Raw genomic sequence first — 18,807 nt, 5'->3', positions numbered from 1 at the left:
AAATAAAAAACTTCAATGCTAAAATTAAATCAACATATTATTCTTTATTCGTAACGCAAATAATCAAATAATAAACCAACATAACTTGATAAAGTTATAAAACAATTCAAAAGAAGAGTAAAACTAAGTAACTAACTTGAACCATAATCGTCTTTAATTAAATTTGATTTGGTTGTTCGATTACGGTTGCTATAAATAATAAATGGAAAACATAAATTAGCAATAAACAATCGGAACAATCGGCCCATAATAATTGGAATGACAACAGTCGATTAGGCTCAGAATCTAAAACTTTAGTGACTAAGACTAAGCATATTATACCTAAATATATTTAATTTCAAAACAAAAAGTTTATTCAGGTTGACCCAAAACTTATAAATCATCCCGAGAACCAACCCGAATTACTTCGGTTCGTGTTCGGGTTAGTCTTTTCTCGGGTTCAAGTTTTTCGGGTCAGGTTACTTCAGGTTCGGGTACAGGTTTTTTCAAGTTAGGTTTTCGGTAGGACATGAGTTTTCTTTAGCTATTGTCATGTTGGTGGATGAGGCCGTGGTGATGATGGCCGGAGCAACATTGTTTTCGTTATTGTTCTTAGTGGCAGTAATGAGACATTAAGTAAACACAACGAAAGCGTCAATTCCGTGGAACTCCACTATCTCAACCGATGTGTATACCAATACCAACTCCATAAACATCACTGATCAAAACTTTTTGTTAACCCTTGCCTACATACAACGATTAAAAACATCTTTTGTTTCATTCAATCATTTTCCTGTACTTGAGTTACAAGAAAAGAAAACAAAAAACACTGCATTTACAGTTTTACACCACGTTCCAAAATCAAAATAAGAAGAGCCTCAAGTATTAAGGATGTCCAAAAAGATCCACCAGAAGACGCTACTTTAACCTGCACATGATTTAGCACTGTCAAAGATACTACACTAAGTACCTCAGCTTTTAACCACATATCTGCGGACTCACACCTCCACTGTAGTGATTAGCAGTGTACATGGTAAAGAAACCCAAGATAGCAGTTATTAAGGATGTCTAAACTCTAAATTAATATCATTAAAGAGAGAAGACTATACCTTTTCTTGATGGCATGATCTGAAGGACGTACCGATCGGACAGATTTTGATGAAGATTCAGGCTTCTTCTTAGAGGATATAAAAGCTGAAGGAAGAAGAGCATCTACATCTTCCCTTTGTTGTTTCCTTTTGCAACTAGGGTCAATGGGTCTCTCTACTGATCTACTTCTTACATCATGTTGCATGTCCACTGCACTATCTTTATCAGCCCTTTGCTTTTGTTTCTGTTTCTGTTTTTCTTTTTTACCCTGGCAATCGTCATCAGTGCCTGGCTTAGCATCCTTGTTTGCTGATAGTGAATCAAAATATTGCACTTTTGACTTTTTCTTTGCTTGACCACTATCATTACTCTGAGCTTCATGGTGCCCTCTTTTACTTTTAGATGATGGGTTAAATCTTTTGTGCTGTTCAGTATGTCTGTTAATCTGTTTTGAAATATTCTCTGAAGCACAGTTACTCTTGGATAGTGAATTAAACATGGAAGTATATGGCTTTTTAAATGATAAAACTAAATTTCTGTCCTCAGCATCTTTAACAAGTGCTCCCCAGTTCTTATTTGTCTGCAAGGTTCTCACATTTCCCAAAATCCACAGAGAGTGTTTGGCTCTAGTCAATGCAACATTCATTCTTCTAACATCAGCAACAAACCCGATACCTCTGTTGGAGTTCGTTTCAATTGATCCAGAGGATGCCCTAACTGTAGAAACTACTAGTATATCAACTTCCCGACCTTGAAAACCGTCAACCGTATTAAGCTCCATTTCATCCATTATAAAAGACCCAAGAGCAGCTGCGAAACGTGAACGCAACAGGGAAAGTTGAGACCTATAAGGAGTTATAATCCCGATCTTGCCTCCAACAAACTCTAACGGATAACTGTCAACCAACATTATTTCTAAAACTGGTATTGAAGAAAAAACTACAGTGTATCAAAAAACAAAGCAGACATATAAATAGCCTACCACTTCCTGAAAAATCTGATAATTTCTACTACAGCATCGGCCTCACACTCGTTGTAGAGAGACCCGGAGTTCTTACCATGGAGCTCCTGCCCATCCACTACATCAAAGAATAAGTAAGGCCCAAGGCCTACGGTCTTGTGAAATGGTTTTTCTTTGTTAGACATTCCATCACCATTCAGTAAGTTGCCATCATAAAAATGCAAAGAAGGAAAGCTGCATATCTCCGGGTGCATCCTATACTGAATAAACATGTAGCAACCCATAAATTTAGTGGCAAACAATAGATATCCAAAGTACAGATCTTTCTGAATACTGCCTTATATTACCTTTCTTAACATACACACACATTACATATAGAGTATGCATGCATGTATATGTAAGTATGCATATTGCAGACGAATGCAGTACAAATACCCTAATTTGCTTGGTGCTACGTGATAAAAGTAAAAGATATATAAATATAACATAAACACAGTCTACCTGCTGTGTAAGCAGAGTAACAGGGTGACCAGCTTTCTGTAAACGCTCAAACATACTGCATTGATAGAGATATTTACTAGCAACATCAGAGAGAACAGTTGCAGGAAGCTGCTTCGGATCTCCAACCTTAAAACAATATGCATAGCAAATAAGCTTTCTACAGTAAACTTAACAACAACAAAGTAAACATATTACCATAATACACTTGCCCTCCTTTGACTTTAGGAGCTGTAGAGGAATCAGAGTAGCAGGTTCCAGAGCCTGTCAAGTAGAAAGTGCAGACTTAGAAAGTAAATGATAAATAGCAGAAAATAAAATGAAGAAAGACAAAAGATTTGTACTTGAGCAGCTTCATCAATTACAACAGCATCAAACAATGAAGACTCAGATGAAGGGCTGAACTTATGGGCTAACAAAGATTCAGAGCACACTGCATAAAGATCTCCACCACAACCACTCAATGTTGTTATCACAATTTCAGCTTCCTTTAGTATACACTTACGCAACTTAAGTTTAAGAGCTTTTCTTTTCTCATTAACTTTCTTCTCACGTGCCTGAGCAGTTGCAAGATCTATATACGCTGCTTTCTTGTCACTGTATAGCACTCTTAACCTCGCTCCTATTTCTGCATCAGACATTTCCTTCACATCATCACCCCCCGTGCCACCATCTCCTCCTTCAAAAACCTGTTTTGTGTCAGGATTTGCAATGCTTAAATTGGCTCTTTTGGCCTCAAGAAACCTAATACGGTCAACTAACTTCTCTAGCTTAGCACGAATAACAGTTGAAGAATCTCCCCCGTCCATGTCACTCTTCACATCCATCTTGTTCTCCTCATCGGTCAAACGATGGTCAACGAGGGTGTCGATGAAGAAAGGTAGAGAGCTTGAATGGACGGTCTTTGCATTACCAACTCTAACAAGATATGGCTTGTATGTTAACCCATCACTTCCGTACAAGCCATGACTGGAGATTCTGGATACTAGTTCATCAACTGCAGCGTTTGATTGTGCACAAACGAGAACTCTACCTCTTATGTGACTAAAAGTAGCTCTAGACTTTTTACACTCGTCATCTTCTAACTGTTTGGCCAAGGCTGCATCCTGCCAGGCCCTTGCAAATAAAGCAGATTGACTCATCTGATGCACTTTATTTGCAGGTCTCATGTCACTGCTTTCAGCTCTTTGAGCATGCATCCCGGTTGATGAAAGCAAAGCACTGATAATAGCCACAATTGTTCTTGTCTTCCCAGTACCTAATGGAAAGGCATTTTCCAAATCAAGTAAAGAAACATTTCATGTTAAACAAGAACAAAAGATGGTTGTAGACGTTCATATGCGTAAAATAATACCTGGAGGACCCTGTATAAGAGATAGAACATGATCGTTTCTCAAGCCCATGGGTCCAATGACACTATTTATAGCTTGAAGTTGACAGTCGTTAAAAGAAGATGTAAGAATCTGATGTAAAGGCTTGGACAGCTTACTCAGATCCATCCTTGATTTAATGGCCTTAGGTTGGTTATTGGGATTTAAGATAACAGGAAGCAGAGGAATACTATGTAGAGATGATAAAGCCTGAAATTCTCTTAGTTGGGAGGTGATGCTTATGATGCGATAAACATACCACTTGCTTCGTTCCATCAGGAGCTTTTTGGCCCGATTTAGACGAGAACATCCATTTTGAAGATACAACTTGATCATTAATATGCTTGATCTTCTTTTATTATCTTTCTCGCATCTTTCCACCTGAACCAATACAAATAAAAGTTGCGCCAAAGCTAAATAAAACACAAGCATAACAGTTATGAAAAGAAAAGAAAAGAACATTTCAGCGAACAACTAAAGTCCTAACAGTCAATGTTTACTGCCACTAACTATAAACTGTTAAACGGTCTAGACTCAACCTCTTAAACAGCCTCATTTCAGTGTCTTGTATCAAAACTAAAACATTTCAGTTAAGAATAAGAGAGTACATTTCCTAATTTTACTCTCCATATCAAAGTTTCTCTCAATCACAACGTATCATAAACTTTAAAAGTTGTGCTCACCATTACACATGCAAGAAAAGTAATACAGAGAAACACTGAAAACGAAATAAATTCAATGTGAAAGTAAAAATAGGAAAAAGAGTTTATCGGTATTCACCTAAAATAAGGTAGATTCAATGAAACTGCTTCACAAAACCATACAGAAATATACTTAAAACAGTAATAGCTCACAGCAAACTGAAAGATGCTCTAATTATGTTAATTCTAGCATGACATGGCACAACTAAGATCTTGGGAATAAAGTAACTAACATTAAGAAAGTACATATACCTTTCCAACCATGTGAATCTCAGGGGAATTTTGGAAAGGCTGTCTTGTGAGCAAAACAAGATCATTCTCAACACACATCCTAGAACCTTCTAAGTCTTTGTCATCATGAAGACCGCGAACAAGATGAAATTCATCAACTCTTTCCACTGACATAACAGACAGACTTCCGCATGACATTTCATCTGGAGACGCCATCTCTACAAACGAGCTGTGTAGCTGTGCTTTTAACTCTTCCAGCACCAATGGACGGAAGACTGCCACATAGTCATCAGGAGATTGAAAATAAACTGGAACCTCCTTCAAATTCCCAGCAACAGTTGCTGATGCTAACCCTACTGTGGCATAATAATCCATCTCCAGGATAGGTCTAAACCAATCATCTAGCCTAACAGGTTTGAACCTTTGGCCTCCACCACGTAGCCTGTTTGATTGAGAAACTCTGTTTTCAACTGGTAAGTTTAGTTGAATAACTTTGCGTTTTGGACCACTTGTGTTGGGTTTCCCCAGGTGTGATTGGTTATTTCTTGCAGATTTTAATGCAAATTCCCACGGATCATCTTTAGCATCAAATACCAACTCCTTGATGACCCTATCACTCTTTGCTGAAACCTTTTTTACACCTTGGCTAGAAGATGACCTAATACCAGCAGATGTATTCTTTAAGCTATGATGTGGAACTAAATTGTCCATCTGGGAACTAAGACTTTCTGCACACGGTTTTGTCAAACAAGAGTTCTTTTGTGTGTCAGAAGATTTTTTCATACCTTTGCCTTGTAAAAATTTCCCTTTGACCACAGAAGACTTGTCCACACTACATTCTATATCCATCTTCTTATCCACTAATCCTTTAATATGAAAAGAACTTTTACTAGCTTCATTCATCTGTGAAGCTCTTTCAGCAGATTGTGAATTACTTGCTTCACCACCATGAGAATCACTCAAAGTGTTGACATCATCTCTTGCATCAATCTCATCTTCTGAAAGAACTATCACAGTGTCTCTCTCCGCTTTGGCACCAAAATCAGAATCCAAAATCTGCAAATCTGGCTCCTTTGAGGAAAGATCTCTCAGCTTTTCGGGCGAGCACTTTGTGTGCAACATGCGCTCAGGTTGAGACAATGGGGCTTTTAAGTCTGACTTACTATTTGCACAATCATTCACCAATAAAACAAATAGGCGCAATATCTGATCAATAAATTCATCAATTGGAATGTTTTCTGCAGCCAAATAGAAAACAAGAACTTCAAATTGGTGAGGCAATAGCAAAACATAGAAACCAAAGGTTCGAATATAAATAAAAACACACCACACTTAAAAAGTTTTCCTATGGCCATGATAGTGGATGTTTTATCAACACATGACTCCTTAAGTAGATCAAGCAAAGAAAGCACTGTTTGTTTCCAATACCGATGTACAACGACAAGTGTAGACTTCCCCCAATACATCAAATCATGAAGCCATTTGTAGCTAACAGAGTTCTTAACCAAAATGTCTGAATCTCCTGGCATTTTGTGCATAGAATTCTGGAACTTTTGAAGCACAACAGGTAAGCATTCAAGTAACCGGATGCAAGTCATCTGAAACAACAGAAAAAAGAATGCTCAACTTCATAATTCATATTATGGCCCACAGTTGCTAGTTAAGGGAATCATCAAACCTCACACCACATAAAGCCATAAAGGCAAGAAAATAATTAACATGAACATCCATGTAAATCCTCCCCAAGTTTCAAAACAAGGTTTCCAATTCTAAGGATAGAGTATTTGGTAACTAGTTTATAAATTAGATCCAGAAAGTGTGTGTGTGTGTGTGTGTGTGTGTGTGCATACATGCTTTTATCTTTTTCCAGGTCTGTTTGCCTACTGGTAAGTCTCTACTCATATTCTCATAAAACATCCCCCATGGCTGACAGAAACTTGCTACAAAAGTACATTAAGATTAGAATACGATCAAGAAACTCCATGCTATGCTGTGAACCAACCCAACCTCCCCAAGTTGCTCTGCCCTTTCCTTTTTATGTATTACAGCTAATATATATATACATATATATATATATATATATATAGAGAGAGAGAGAGAGAGAGAGCAAGATAAAAGATAGACTACAATAATTGCTTAACGTACATCAGGTATAAAAATACCTATATCATGAAATCACCTCACATGATCGTTGAATCGTCAATGTATATCCAATTAATCATTGGTTCACCAGAAAAAACAAATCTGAATCGTTAATCAATCAATTTTTTACTGTTCTTACGAAAAACATTTTTCTGAGCGAATTTCTTATTTTTGAGCGTATTTTATGAAAAACTGATCTGGATTTGAGCGTATCAGATTTTAACACTGAGCGTTTTTTTGTTTTTGGATTGAGCGTTTTTGTTTTTGGCTTGAGCGTTTCGTAAAATGGCTTGAGTGTGATTCGCGTACCTAATTGTACCTTACGCGATTATTGTACGATAACTGTGTGTGTGTGTGTGTGGTGTGTAATCAGCATAACAAGAAAAAGGGTAACTGTATCTCAAAGTTCATACATCATAGATGCGGCTGTAACCATTTCCAGAACTAAATGTGAAAATAGTTGAAGTCTTCTCCCAACCACTGACATGCACGACTCACGACTATTGCTATCTTACTTTTTCCCAATTCTAATCTGATGCCAGAAATTACTTGTTCACTCTGATCACCTCAACCCACTACGAAGACTTTATCAATATGTAAGAATATGGCTAGCCATATAACTAAGCAAAACACTGATAATTTATAATGCAGTTGGAAAGAATTTCACCTTTTTGAAGATTTTTGAACCAGGTACATACAGATTATTAGCTTGATCCGAACTTGTATTGCCTGGCCTTTAACAAACAACTTACTTCAAGATCATACCAGAAAATTTCTACCCGGATTAGTTTAGGATATACTTTGCACACTAAAATGGACATAAATATAAGCTTAGCACCAGAGACTTTTGACCCAATGGTACCAATCCAGTCCAAGGTACCTTCGGATTCGGGATTCAAGTTTAACAAAAGACAGTGGTGTAATGTGTTTAGATCCATCAGAATGGCCAATAAACAGATTGTGATATCTTAATACAAAACTGAAAGACTCTACCTACTTCCATACATACGAAGACATATATACATGTGTAAAAGATTGACAAATGAAAACTATGAATGCATTCAAAAAGTTAGTGTTACTGTACCTGTGAGATCTTATAGTTGATAGAAGCCTTCCCTTCAGATAAGCATATGCAAAAAGATGGCCATGCCACTTCTGATGCTAAGCAACTGAACTTTTCCCACTGTGTGGAATCAAACTTTGGGGACTTTCCATCAATGTTTGTAGTCATGGACTCAAATGTAGGCTGCTGTAGAAACCCACCTTGAGATGAGAACTTTAAGCTATCTTGGTTACTGTTTTGGCCAGATTGTACCCCTTCCTTAAGTAGCTTGCAAAGTACAAAAAAGAAATGATGCAGACTTTGAAATGTTTTCAGCACGGAATCCAAAAAAAGCTGAAGAGGACCCAAAAAAAAGTAAATTCACAAATTTGAAAGCAATGAATGAATCATTTAGTCTTCCGTAATCATAATACTACACTACTTATACAAATTTTACCCCAACCACCAAACTCAAATCACAATTTATTCATGCGGTGGTAAAAGTGAAACAAGTGATGTTAAAACCTCCCGCGATTTCCAAGTCTTCTGATTCAAATTTTAGGTGAGCAGTGACACAAGTTTGTCTAAAGGTAGGAATAATTGTCATCAGGAACAATTAAATTTCTATGGCACCGGAACTTCTTAAAACTAATTAGCATGCTACGAGCATAACATTGCAGAAAAACATGCACGCAGACACTAACAATTAGAGAGAGAATCTACCAATTCGCGTGCATGTTTCAGCCCAAGAAAGACTGATGATATTGACACAGAGCAAGAGCATAGAAAATGCAAAGAAGAAGAAAGGCCCCGTGTGTTTGCAACTTGTTCAAGAATACGCCTACCCACTTGCCTTGCATTCTGCAACCAAAACATATGTTTCATAAAGATAGATCATTACATGCAGAACAAAACTATGTAAATGAGTTAATAGTGAATTAGAGAAAGGTGGTGGAGAGTTGTCCTAACAGAAGGCCTTAATAAACGTTTAAGAATCATATATACATGAACTAATAACACAAGATACAATATTGGAATTACATAATTAATAACTTTGAAGGGAAGTATTTACATCATCAGGATCAACAAGTAAGAGGATTAAGCTTTCAGCCATCCTTGGTTCCCAAGTCCATTGCTTCCAAAGCTCACCTTGCTCCATTCTTGTGATAAAATGGGATGTTAACCTGTTGTAAATGATTAAAATACCAACTATGTTACTTCTGGTGTTTGCGGTGCAAAGATGGAGTACTTAAACATATACTTAAAAACCATGCATCATTAAAAAATTAACCTCCTGAATGTTCTGATTAATGGAATGCACATTGTTGTGACCTTAACTGAGTTTTTCGATTCTTGTCCATCCCCACCATCATCAGAACCAGATGGTGTTCTCCAGCCCAATAAATAGGATACCTCTGGAGCTCGGGTGGTTAACCAATGTCCAACTGGAAGGGCCATATCAGTGCTACTTTCAGGTTCAACCATAGAAAAACGAGATAAAGCCCATAAAACTGCCTTAGAAATTGATACTGGTAGGACTGCAGGATCAATTTCAACTAAAACATCAACCCATAGCATCGGAATGCACATCCACGCCTCAAATTCTGATGCTGCAGTTGGACCCTGAATGCTAAAATCATTCCAACAACTGGTACTTGTGTTCTCTTTTTCAACATCATCTTCAAATAGACCTTCACTGCCATCTTCATCTTTAAAGTCAAAGATTTTCCTATCAACGACTTTGTGAATTTGACAGTGTAGAATTGAAGACACTAACACAGATGCGTCAGACACTAAAATAGTTTGAATCAAATCAAAAGCAGGTTGCCTGAGAGAAGTGTAGAGTGATGAATCCTTGAGAGATGCCACAAGAGAAGGACCCCTGTGCCAGAAAATTCAAAAAGCATTTCATCAAAAGACATTATAAAACATTGGTAGCAACAATTGTTTCACTATGCACAGGTTCAAGCTACTTTTGAGACTGTAATTGCTGCACAATGCATCACACTTAATGGCAAGAAAATAAAGAGAAAAAAAAAGGAATCTTTTGACTGGAAAGCTGATATATGTCCATTTATTTCATTCAAACAAAAAAGTGTCATTTCACTATCACTCAAAAATACTTCACTCGCAAAACTGTACAGACTAATGCAATAACAAAATGCTTATTCCAGTGATTTTCACCTTCGCGTGCTACATGTCATCATGACTTAACATATTCAAGAGTAATAGTTAACAAACAGCTCATGCTAAAACAGATGAACTAGCCAAACAAACAAGGCGCCCTGGTTGTATCAGTGAACTGAACATTCGGCCAAAATAAATTAGATCAAGCACCTAGCATTTGTTGCATACTTGTATCCCATCTTTGATCTCACTCGTCTCAGTGTCTCACTTTTTATTGAGCTTCCATTTTTCTTATACCAACATTGACAACTATCTCACAGCTCAAATCTAAATAATCAATGGCGTGCATTTCATCAGTTTGAATAATCAGATACCTTTCATGCTATATTTGTTGATTTGCAGACATAGATATACAGGAGTTACCTGAAAGAGAAAAGCTGAGCAGTAGAACCAGCAGGTGAAGTAGGTGGAGGAACGTAGAGAGCAATAGAATTATGGTCCATAAATTGTTTTCGTTTGTGTAAAAAGAGTAAAAGGTGATGGGTAACACTACTGCTGGTCTGCTGCAGCTCCCTTTTCAATTATATAGTTTGGCATTGTTAGATAATAAATTGCTATATATTATCTTAAATCTTAATATTTAATATGTGCATCTCTACTAAGCGTGATTTACAAAGAATGGCATACCAAGCAAAAGAATAGAAAACATGTTTTTTAGAAAAAAAAAATAAAATAAAATAATAATAATAATAATAGTATTAATAATAATAATAATAATACAAAGATTGCATACCACATGTGTGCACACTCAAAAGGCGGACAGGAAGGATTCATCTTGTAACCTCGGTGGATTATGAGAAGAGCGATCTGCAAACAAAACTTAGCCATCAATTACTAATATTGCAGTGCAAAGACCATATATGACTACGTGTATCTAAGACAGATGTCGATACAAAGGAAAAACAGACACCTGGCAGGCTTTTTTTCTCATTAGATTGCTGAAGTTGCTACTAACAGTCACTTGATGCAGAAGAAAGTACAAAAAATGCCTGCGTTGTTTTTTATGTTCCCCGTCTTGCAAAGCCTCAAGAGACTGCAAAAACAGGCTGCATACATTATTAAACCCACAAAATACATTGTGACATAGCTTTCAATGTGAAATTGTTTACAAAACAAAAAACACAGTAGACAAGAAAATGCAAAACAAGCATACCTGAAGAAAAGGTGGGAAAAGATCAAATATTTCTTTGTGGCTCTTCTCGTCTTGAGTATGAAAACACTGACTCAATAAAGTGTTACGCATTACACTTGGTGATAGTGTTGCCCTAAACCAAAGCTTGCAACCTTTAAAGATGGACAAAACTGTTTTAGAAGGCAGTCACTAAAAGAGAATGCAATCAACTATTCTAAACTATAGATATAAGACCAAAAATGCATACCAAGCATATCGAAAAGTAGTCTAAGGCAGTTGATTGCGTAAGAAAGGTCAATAGAATCGCCTGAAATATGGTTGAGCACGATACTCAGAAAACTGGGATAACGCTCCAAAATCCCTTCTTCAAAAGCAAGAGGCTCTAGAAACCCGAGTCTTTAAAAAGAGCAAACAAAAACAATAAAAGATATTACGACATGATTGAGATACTAGTTCACATCAAGAATATTATTAATAAAAGGAGAGAGAGATAGTTTCAAAAGTAGGCTAAAAACCACTGCTCCATACAATGCCTTGATTCCAAGCCATACAGTTGCACGATCAAGCTGCATCCTTGGCCTTGAACTGTCAGAACTTGCAGGCACGACTTCTGTTTCTAGAAGTACAATGCACTTCTTGAGCAAGGGCTGCAAAGGTTCCAAATCCTCTGCATTCCTAAAAGGAAGAAAAAATAACAAACTTTGTGAGATAATGTCGTGAACGTGAACAACGAATGGATATCAGCTCGAACATTAACAGTAACTAGAAAACTTCATGCAGTGACACTTCTCATATCATAATGACATAAAAAAGTAAAGTCAACAAATACACAAAACTGATAAGAAGATCAAACTAGCATTAACAGAAGACATAAGGTCAAGAAGATCAATAAAATATAATGTGTTTTTAGCTTTTGAAATCAGTTGTTCCATCAACTCGGTGATATCCAATGGTGGCGTGTGGACAGCAATACGATGATGCTTTTCAGAAATTTAAATTGCTTGTTAAATGTAAACTACTTGGATACCTTCTTAATATAACAATATATAACTGGCCTAAATTGTATGCTAACTTTCCAGTTGCAAGAGTTTTCTGTTTTGCCATATCTCGGCTACCTATTTTAACTACTATAATTACTACTTATAGAATAGTTTCCCATGCTGTTTTCTAGTACTTACAAATGGACTCTTGAGTGATCTCAAGATGGCACCATTATTTTATAATGAAAAAAATGGTCCAGGAAGTCTACAAATATGAATGTTTTAACATGTCAGACATGAAAATTTGCCTGGCATTCCCCAGAAAGTCACTCATGGCTACAGCCAACATCAACTATCTCACACGGCACACATTAAAAATAGGCTACTATTCACCAGGACCAGAGTGGCCGTTCACTATAACAAGAAATGCTCATTACTTGGGCCTTCAAACATAAAAGTGAAAAGAAAACAAACCTCAATTTTCCCATGTTTCCAGCTAAGCGGAACCCTATAGAACGACACCTCCTGTTTTTTAGAAAAAGCAGTGCATAAATTCCCTATATGAACCATCAGAAAACACTCAATGTGATTAAAAGAGAGCTATTATGACCAAAAAGAGATCAAGAAATGTATGTTGATGCGGTACCGGGTATTGTTGATGGCCCGCCAAAGTGAGTTCATGTGAATCCTCAACAGTTTCAATAAATAACTGAAACTCAGTGGCCAAGGATTGGTCATCCAACAAGACAGGATACATTAACACCTGAAAGACAGCAGCAGAAAGTAAAATTAAAAACTAACTATTGTGCGAAATGCCATGCTTTAATAACAAGAAGAAGGAAACAATCATTCATGTTTCTTATGCAACATTCAACATGGACAATGCTTAATGCAAGACGTAATTTTCACTAGTATCCGTTTGATAACATATGTTTAGACTATCTATCTATCTGGTTAAGTCTACATTAAACAATAACATATCTCTTGGTACCGCAACTTATTTATTAGAAGGGTGGAAGGAAGCAGAATAGAAGATTGCAACCAAAGGGTATAGTATACCTCATACATGACGCTAATAACTTTTGCATTAGGTTCATACTTTCTCCCCTGTGCTATTTGTGTGTTGATCTGTTTCAATTGATGTGTGACCCTTTGTTCATCTAGTGTGCATAAAACATCAAGAAGGGGGCCAATTGAAGCCAGTTCGTACTCCACGGCGTACGTGTCCTTGGCCTGATGATGCTGGCAAATGCATTGCATGCACTCTTGTAACTCCTCAGAAAGTCTTTCCCAAAGGAGCTTGAGAGGAGAATCGGGGCGAGGGTCTTTAAAGTAGTTGTAGAATGTTTCAAGAAGGGGACCCATGATATCCCAGGTGGCGCACCAGATATGATGTTCTCTAGGAAGAGAGATCAAAATTTTGAATGCATCTCTGAACCTGAATGCAATGCAGATATATTACAATCTTGTTGTTGTGAGATAATTATTATTAAAATTGTAATGCATAGGAAGGAACATTATTATTATAATGTGAGTTGAAATGTGTGTAAACCAAAGGCTGCTGTTGCTGCATTAGATTATTAATAATGGCATATGCTGCATATTGATTGATTGATGATGTACATGTAAGTAAGCAATGAATGAATTGAATTGAATTGAATTGGTAATACATTGAACAAGTAAAGTAGAGTGAGTGACTGACCAGGTTTCTTTAAGATGACGAATGCGATGTTGATTTGAGGTATCGAATTCTTCATCATCGTCGTCTTCTTCTTCAATGATCCTCCACCGGTTTAACAGCTCGGTTCTCCTGCTGCTATTGTTGGACATTTTTCAACCCTAGCGTAAAATAAAACAAACCTCCTCTCAATGGGCGGCTGCTAATGCTAAATTAGCTTCAAACAAATTGTAAGGTTCTACTCCATGGGGTGTTTGGGATTCTCATTTTAACCCTTTATAACTTATCCACTCGTAAAATCACACAATACAAAAAGTTTTTAACTTTTTTAAAAATTAACTTAACTTATATATTTTATCTTACTATACTATTAAAGCGATACAAGGTTTTCACATGGCATTCAATTAGCATAACTACATAGGCTTCCAACTCATCAATTTTTCATTTATATAACTTCCACATGTTAATTTGAACATTAATTTTAAACATTAACTCCTAACTTGAAAAAAATTTCAAAATAAATTGTTATAATCATCATTTATTTAGTAATAAAGACAATTAATTGTTTTCATAGTTATTTTTATAAATTTTGAGACTTTGTTATTTTGTTTTTTTGGATTTTGGGAGATTATTTATGAATGTTTGGACTGGATGTTTGGATTGAAATGGTGACTTGGATAATTACGTGTCGACCCATAATTACCTTTATCGTCGGATGGTTCACATAATCCGTCATATTGTGTGGGTTTTAAGATAAAATAAGTCCTTGTAAGAAAGCTATTAAATCAAGAATAATAAACTATAAGGATTGAAAATAACGAGAATATATAACCAAGTCCTTGAGGTCAAAGATAAGCGAAACATTACGTCCAAATAAAATCATTGAAATTTAAACGAGGTAAACAATGTTATTGGAGTTTAAACGAAATAAGCATATCTTAAAATAATAATGAATGAAAACATCAAGGTCATGAACATCATTGTAATTAAACTAAACATTGGATTCGAGAATAACAGAATGAATAAATATGGCATTGAGCCAACAAATACAAACACGCAAGTCGGTAAAGTATTGGATTCGAGAATCGATGAAACTTTAAGATTAAAATATCCTAATAGAGTAAATTCTTGGAGTCAATAATGACTCGTTAAACAAATAAAAATATTCAATAAAATATCAATGTGGATAAACGCCATATTGAGTTTAAGTATGACAAAGTAAATAGTTGAAGCTTCAAGATCAAAGGAAAACATTGGCCCCGAATTGGTGAAACATTGAGATCAAGAATAACAAAATGATTCGAATAAACATTGAGTTGAAATGGGAACCAAATAAAATAACCAAAGTAATTCGTATAAAAAAGAAAACAATTATAATTCAACATGTACTTAGACATATTCATAGTCCCAATTTCCACTAAATGATTACGTTTATGGGAAATCGGTTATAGACCGTGAAATTGAAATACAAAAGTAAATTGACAAACAAAAAAAAATGCAACTATGGATGATATAGGAAAATAGCTCACTAATCAACGAATAACCAAACTCCATATAAATTTCGTAAACAACCTTTGAAAGAATTTAAGACATAATATATATATATATGTGTGTGTGTGTGTGTGTGTGTATGTGTGTGTGTGTGTGTTACATGAAGAAGAAAGAAAGAAAAACAAAAGGTATCTTACGATGCATGTCTCCTCGAAGATGGGTTATGGTATGAAAGTTGTTATAAAGGTGGTGTCATGATTTCTTAATCGAAACTCATTAACATTGACAAGGAAGTGGAAAGAAATGATTGTTGGGATTCGTTCAAGTTTGAGAAAATCAATTGTAAAAAAGAAGTGGTGTTTTTATAACTCAAAGAAAAGCTATAATAATAATAATAATAATAATAATAATATAATAATAATAATAATTATTATTATTTGCATACAAAAGATATCCTTAGCTAGCACTAAAACTTAGAAAATTTCGTAAAACTTTTAACGTAAAAGAATTTTCTGTTGGGCGGCGTTGTAAAAAAAAATAGAGGTCGCTATAATAGTCTTACGGCTTAGGAATTGTTTGAAGTAAAATATTTTATTTTATTTGTAAATTTATTTTAACCCTTGAAAAATATCAAGAATAACCCTTGACAAATATTATAAGCATAATAATGGTAGTAGTAGTAGTAGTAGTAATAATAATAGTAATAATAATACTAATAATAACAATAATAATAATATTGATAATGATGATGATGATGATGATGACCCCATTAAAAATGAAATTTCATTTTAGAGAAAATAACTTGATTATACCTTGCATAAACAAATATTCTGTGAATGTATATATATATATATATTGATGTTTTGTAAAACACAGTTATTTTCCGCGCCTTTTATCTACGTATTATATTATATTTTATGTATTTTTACTTGTTTTATATAGGTTTTACATAATCTTATTTATATTGTAGGTTATAGGTTACAAGGAAGAAAAACCGAGCTTCTTGAGCAGTTTACGGGCCTTTTACGCATAGGATTTCAAGAAACAACTCAAGGTCCGGCCCGATTACATGTTATTAGAGCCCATTACTTACACTAATTATAATATAAAAAGAAAAAAGAAAAACCCTAACAGCCCCTACCCTATTTCGATCGGACTCAGCAGCCAAGAGGGAAAAGAAGAAAAAGTTTTGTGGAGCTAGGTTTTGGTGTTTGTGGCGGCTAGGGAAGGAAGAAGAAGGCAAGGACAAGTCTCGGGATCATTCACCACTGTTTTTTTACAGCCAAGAGCAGCCCGGAACATCTCATATCCTTTCACATTTTCCATTGTTCATGCACTTTGATTTACTTGTTCAATTGATTAGTAGTTTTGCAATTACTTGAGATATTGACTTGTTTATGATATTTGTTGATCATTGGATGCTTGAATTGATTATTGAGATGAGTTATATGATGTTTTTATTAAGGGTTCATGGCTGTCCAAATATGATTAGAGGCTAAAGTTGTTAGTTCTACCTAGGAATGATGATTATTGTTAGTTTTTGATGAGTTTTATGGATTGTTTGATTAATAGACCTTAATTGTTATTGTAAATTTTGATTTAGACATGAAATAGGTTGTGTTTAAGGGCTGGAAATTTTGGTAATTCATTGCATAAACTCCTTGCGTTGGTTGATTAGTTTTGTATTGATTGATCGGTGCTTGTTTGATTCTAGACTTTGTATTTAGGGTTTGTTTACAGTAGGAACAACCCTAGGGTTTTGTTGCATGATATATTTAATTAAAGTACACCGGTTAGACACCTTCTTAGAGACCGAGAGGTGATAAGAAGTAGGGTTGTCTCATTGTCTTTGCATGCTAGAATTAGAATTGCGCGAGAGCGAGTTCGTTTATTGTTAGGTTTAGGTGTTTTGAGCGACTAGTTGGTCTATTTTGGTTTAACTTGAATTGTTCCTCTATCCTATGTTGTGTAGTATTCATTGCCATTAGGGCCGAGTGTTGGTGAGACCGACAGGTCAGTCAACATTAGAACACGTTAACAATTGTTTCCCGGTTTGGTCGTTTTAGCCGATTAAGAGCAGTTAGGGTTTATTGAGTGAGATCGAGAGGTGATCCAGTGAGCCTGAGCGATCCTTAGTCGTGTCATCTTTAGGGACCGGTGTCTAGATATCATTCAATCCATTAACTTTTCAGGCCTACAGTTTGATTCAGACCTAGGTAGACGTTTTTCTCCATCCGAAGTTAACACAGTCAGTTTCCCGTTAAGTTTCTATTTTAGGTAACTTTTGTCAGTCAGTCTAGTTAGTGCAGTTAAGTCGTTAAAAATAAAAAATCAATTAAATATTATTCTTAGGTAGGTCTTGCCTAAGGTTAGTGATTATTAGCGTTCTGACGTGTCCTCGTGTTCGATACTCGGACTTCCTAGGTCTATACTACTTGCGATCGGTACACTTACGGGTTGTGTGTGGTTTTAGGATTTTCGTTTTATATTTAAAGCTTAGTTGTGAGGGTCATCCGACGCACACCATTTATTTATTAATTGACAATTTTAAAATAATCGAGATTTGAAATTCCGCGTAAAAGGTGTTTACAAAAGAAATAAACGTGGGAAAAAATGCAAAATATAGACATGTTTGAAAAGACTAAGCATTGAAGCCGAAAAACGAATAAACTTTAAGTAGGCAAGTAATGCAGGTTAAGGCATTGCATAGTAGAAATGAGTTTGGTTTTTCAGCATCTTACGGGTGTGCTCGAGTTTCTATAATAGTAACAGGCTTGCAGTACGAGCATAAGGTAAGGCAGAATATTTTCTATGAATAATTGGGTAACCGGTCGTGGGAATAAATGTGTAGTGTTAAGCATGTATAGTTTCTTGGCAAGAGTTGATGAGGTGGCCGAAATTATCACTGTAACATCTCGGATTTTTCATAGTCGTATTCATTTACATATAACCTGATTCGGGAATATTATTTGGACCCTTATTATTAATAAAATCAAACATTTATAAGTATTCATTAATGTAATTTCATTTCATATCCCTTTATGTTCTTAAAATTGTTCATTCTTTGTTTAAATTTCAAAATAATCAAGAAATAGCCATTTTAGAAAGCTCAAGGACTAATATTGCCAAAAAATGAAAAGTTTCCCTCCCTTGACCGGGCCACTGCACCGCCACAAGAGGCTAGGGGGCCACCGCGCGCCGCCTTGAGGCATCTGCATAGATCATTTTGTTTATTATGCTTCTTAGTTCGTTTTTGGTACAAAATCGCTTATTTTTGGACCATATCACGTGATTTAAGCCCCAAGTATAACATCCCAACTTTCATG

At 35.7% G+C, this 18,807-nt stretch overlaps 1 protein-coding gene across 1 annotated transcript; it reads right to left on the bottom strand.

The window, feature by feature from the left end:
* Positions 1–1,375: 1,375 nt before the first annotated feature.
* LOC143589650 (uncharacterized) lies at positions 1,376–14,142 on the bottom strand (the record flags this gene model as incomplete). The annotated part of the gene is made up of 21 exons (XM_077070354.1): positions 14,015–14,142; positions 13,372–13,750; positions 12,959–13,075; positions 12,787–12,869; positions 11,861–12,007; positions 11,580–11,728; positions 11,354–11,484; positions 11,111–11,233; positions 10,934–11,007; positions 9,305–9,895; positions 9,086–9,197; positions 8,737–8,874; positions 8,056–8,367; positions 6,157–6,427; positions 4,851–6,067; positions 3,882–4,278; positions 2,872–3,785; positions 2,726–2,791; positions 2,531–2,656; positions 2,051–2,289; positions 1,376–1,964 (listed from the first exon to the last, which is right to left on the bottom strand). Coding segments are annotated over exons 1-21 (6,303 nt in total), but the record flags the coding sequence as incomplete, so codon positions are not given.
* Between the last annotated feature and the right edge of the window lie 4,665 nt (positions 14,143–18,807).

This window comes from Bidens hawaiensis, unplaced genomic scaffold (genome assembly GCF_021521415.1).
Source record: "Bidens hawaiensis isolate Kalapana, Puna unplaced genomic scaffold, B.hawaiensis_p1.1 tig00001597_1, whole genome shotgun sequence".
NCBI classification, from domain to species: domain Eukaryota; kingdom Viridiplantae; phylum Streptophyta; class Magnoliopsida; order Asterales; family Asteraceae; genus Bidens; species Bidens hawaiensis.
This window is presented reverse-complemented; position numbering and strand designations above follow the sequence as displayed.